A 3,291-nucleotide genomic window follows, 5' to 3' on the forward strand; every position below is an offset into this window, starting at 1 on the left:
AACTCGTAGTGGTAGAGAATAAACAACATGAAAATCATCCTTTTCTTCTTGTACCTCTCTCTCTCATCTTCCAATGTAAGAAACTAAATTCCATAATCTTGTTTTTGATCTATATTGTCTCTTCTATCTTATATATATATATATATATATATATATATATATATTACATTATTGACTTAGTTTCATTTATTCTATTTCCAGGTGATGCAAGTTTTTTGTACAGGCACAAGCAAGGCTAAGGAGAACCCATTTGCGGCCAAAGCCTCCTTGATTCGTTACTGGAACAAGCACATTTCCAACAATCTTCCAAAGCCACCATTTCTTATCTCCAAAGCTTCTCCACTAAACGCCATTGACTTGGCCAAGCTCACCAAACTCGCCAACAGTAACTCTTTACCTTCCCACATTGAATCTTTTTGTTCCTTAGCCAATCTTTTCTGTTTATTCGAGGACTCCTCGAAACCGGACGTTGTTGGCAAGCGTAACCAGGATGCAAGCTTCGCGGTATATTCCAGTAAAAGCTTTTCAGATTATGGCACGTCAAGACTCGGAGGGGTCGACTCGTTCAAGAACTACTCCGATGGGCTAAATACTCCCAATGAATCGTTCAAGAAATACAACAGTGAATCAAATGGCCATAGAGAAGAGTTCTCAAGCTATGCCAAGGACGCCAATGTTGCTAGTGATAACTTCACCAACTATGGCTCCAGCGCCACAGGAGGCTCCGGTGAGTTCAATAACTATCAGGAACGAGTTAACGTGCCAAACCTCCAATTCACCAGCTATGACTCGGATGGTAACAACCATAAACTCTCTTTCTCAAGCTATAGCCCTGAGACAAACTCAGGCTCCGAAGCATTCATTAGTTATGGGAAGAACGGCAATGCAGTTCCAGTAGAGTTTACTAGCTATAGTGATAATGCAAACATTATTGGGTCAAGTTTTACAGGGTATGGGGAATTAGGGAGCGCACCAAACGACTCGTTTAAAGCCTATGGTGACTCAGGTAACAACCCCCATAACAACTTTAAAAGCTATAGTTTAGCTGCTAACTCGGGGATTAATAGTTTTACTAGCTATCGAGATTCTGCCAATGTTGGAGATGATTCTTTTCAATCTTATGCAAGGAATTCAAATTCCGGGAAAGTGAATTTTGCAAATTATGGGAAAACATTTAATGTTGGAAATGACACGTTCAAAGAATATGGTAAAGGTTCCACTGGTTCCACTACAATAGGGTTCAAAATTTATGGTTTGGACCGTTCATTCAAGGATTATGCCAAAAAGGGTGTCACATTTGCTGGATACTCAAATTCAAGCTCTAAAGAAACAGCTTCTTCCCTTATTAGTGGCATTTCTGTGAATATATGGGTTGAACCAGGTAAATTCTTTAGGGAGTCCATTTTGAAGCAAGGGAATGTGATGGTGATGCCCGACATTGAGGATAAAATGCCCGAAAGGTCATTTTTGCCCCGGCGGATTTTGTCTAAATTACCATTTTCAACCTCCCACATATCTGAAATTAGGGAAATTTTTGGAGCACCGATAAATTCAACCATGGAACGCGTGCTTGTCAACGCACTGACAGAATGCGAGAGGCCCGCGAGTCGAGGTGAGACAAAGCGGTGCGTTGGCTCTGTTGAAGACATGATTGACTTCGCAACATTGGTCTTAGGCCATAATGTTACGGTCAGAACAACGCTAAATGTGAAGGGATCAAAGCAAGAGATCAGGATAGGAGAAGTCAAAGGAATCAACGGTGGGAAGGTGACAAAATTAGTATCATGCCATCAGAGTTTGTACCCTTACCTACTCTATTATTGTCACTCAGTGCCCAAGGTCAGGGCTTACGAAGCTGAAATTCTTGAGGTTGAAAGCCAATCCAAGATTAATCATGGTGTTGCCGTTTGTCATCTTGACACGTCAGCTTGGAGTCCGAGTCATGGAGCCTTTGTGGCACTAGGATCCAGCCCTGGACGAATTGAAGTGTGCCATTGGATCTTTGAGAATGACATGACTTGGACAATTGTCGATTGAAGACTAATTCTAATTGCTTAGGAGTTTTTTTTTTTTTTAAGTTAATTTTTGTCATAATTAATTATTATTACTTTGAAAGTTTATTTATCATATGCTACTTCTAATTTCCATGTATGGAAAATGGGATTCAATTGTTTTGCATTGTTATAATTTATGAAGTTTATGGTTGGTTTTACCTTTGGCCAAAGTTTTTGGTTGGTTCAATTAAATCAAAAATTATACTGATAAATCAAGCCTCAACCATAAGTGTAGACACCCAATTGGGTCCGGCCCAGATCAATTGGGCCTGGTTCAAAATGGGTAAGCCCAATTCAATTTTATCTTGTATTTTTTTTTTCTTTTCTTCTTCTTTTGTATTTTATGTATTGTATTATTTATTATTATTATTATGTATTAATATATGTATATATTTATTTATTTTTTTTTGTTAATATTTATGTGTATTTTATTATTTATGTATATATATATATATATTTTTTATCTTTTTTATTTTATTCATTTTTGTATTTTTACTTATCTAATTATATATCTGATATATTTTTTTTATTATTATTTATCCTATAATATCTGCTGATTTATCTTCTCCAATTATCTAATTTTTTTTTTATTTTGATTTTTATTTTGGAGGGCTAGGATTGAAAGTTGAAGAATCCCACCGGGAGTGGGAATTCAATCAGAAGAGTCCATACTGGATTCAAAGATTGAATTTCCGTCCAAAAGGGAATTGGGATTGATCAGAAACTCCTGATCAATCCCTATATAAAGCACCTCCTGGAACAGAATGAAAACACACAGAAAACAGTGAGCAAAGCTACTGATTTGAGAGTAAAGGAGGCGTATAGGAAGCTAAAAAAGGGTTTAAGAGTGTTCTGGGAGCTAAAAGAAATTTTTTTGAAGATTTTTCGATTTTTTTTTTTGGGAATTTCTGGAAATTCCAGTTTTCGGTTGAATTTTCCGACGAAACTTGAATTTTTCGGCCAAATCTCCGGCCAACCTTGAAGTTTTCGACGACCTGCCCAGTTTCCGGTGAAGAATCCCAGAAACCGACGAATAATCCCAGAAACCGGCAAACTTCCGGCCAACTTTCGGCTAACTTTCCAGATTCCGGTGACTTTTTCCAGAATTCGGCACCGGTGTTCTTCAGTTTCTAGAGAGAAAGGAGAGAAAAAATAAGAAGAGAGAGAGAGGGGGAGGAGCGTTCTACCGAAAAACGGAGGAAGGTGCCTTTTATACCCTCCCAAAACGACGTCGTTT

At 37.9% G+C, this 3,291-nt stretch overlaps 1 protein-coding gene across 1 annotated transcript; it reads left to right on the top strand.

The window, feature by feature from the left end:
- LOC111291049 (polygalacturonase 1 beta-like protein 3) lies at positions 1 to 2,211 on the top strand. The gene is made up of 2 exons (XM_022882595.2): positions 1 to 75; positions 202 to 2,211. Exons 1-2 carry the CDS (start codon positions 28 to 30, stop codon positions 2,035 to 2,037), a joined length of 1,884 nt encoding a protein of 627 aa, XP_022738330.1. The 5' UTR covers positions 1 to 27; the 3' UTR covers positions 2,038 to 2,211.
- Positions 2,212 to 3,291: the final 1,080 nt, after the last annotated feature.

The sequence above is a fragment of the Durio zibethinus genome, chromosome 11 (assembly GCF_047325235.1).
Source record: "Durio zibethinus cultivar Kanyao isolate XHJ-2024 chromosome 11, ASM4732523v1, whole genome shotgun sequence".
Classification (NCBI taxonomy): Eukaryota; Viridiplantae; Streptophyta; class Magnoliopsida; order Malvales; family Malvaceae; genus Durio; species Durio zibethinus.

Excerpts from the sequence above, each read along its gene's own strand:
- LOC111291049 (XM_022882595.2), top strand. The coding sequence starts at position 28 with ATGAAAATCATCCTTTTCTTCTTGTACCTCTCTCTCTCATCTTCCAAT. Across the intron at positions 76-201 it reads TCTCTCTCTCATCTTCCAAT|GTGATGCAAGTTTTTTGTAC; the intron begins GTAAGAAACTAA and ends TTCTATTTCCAG.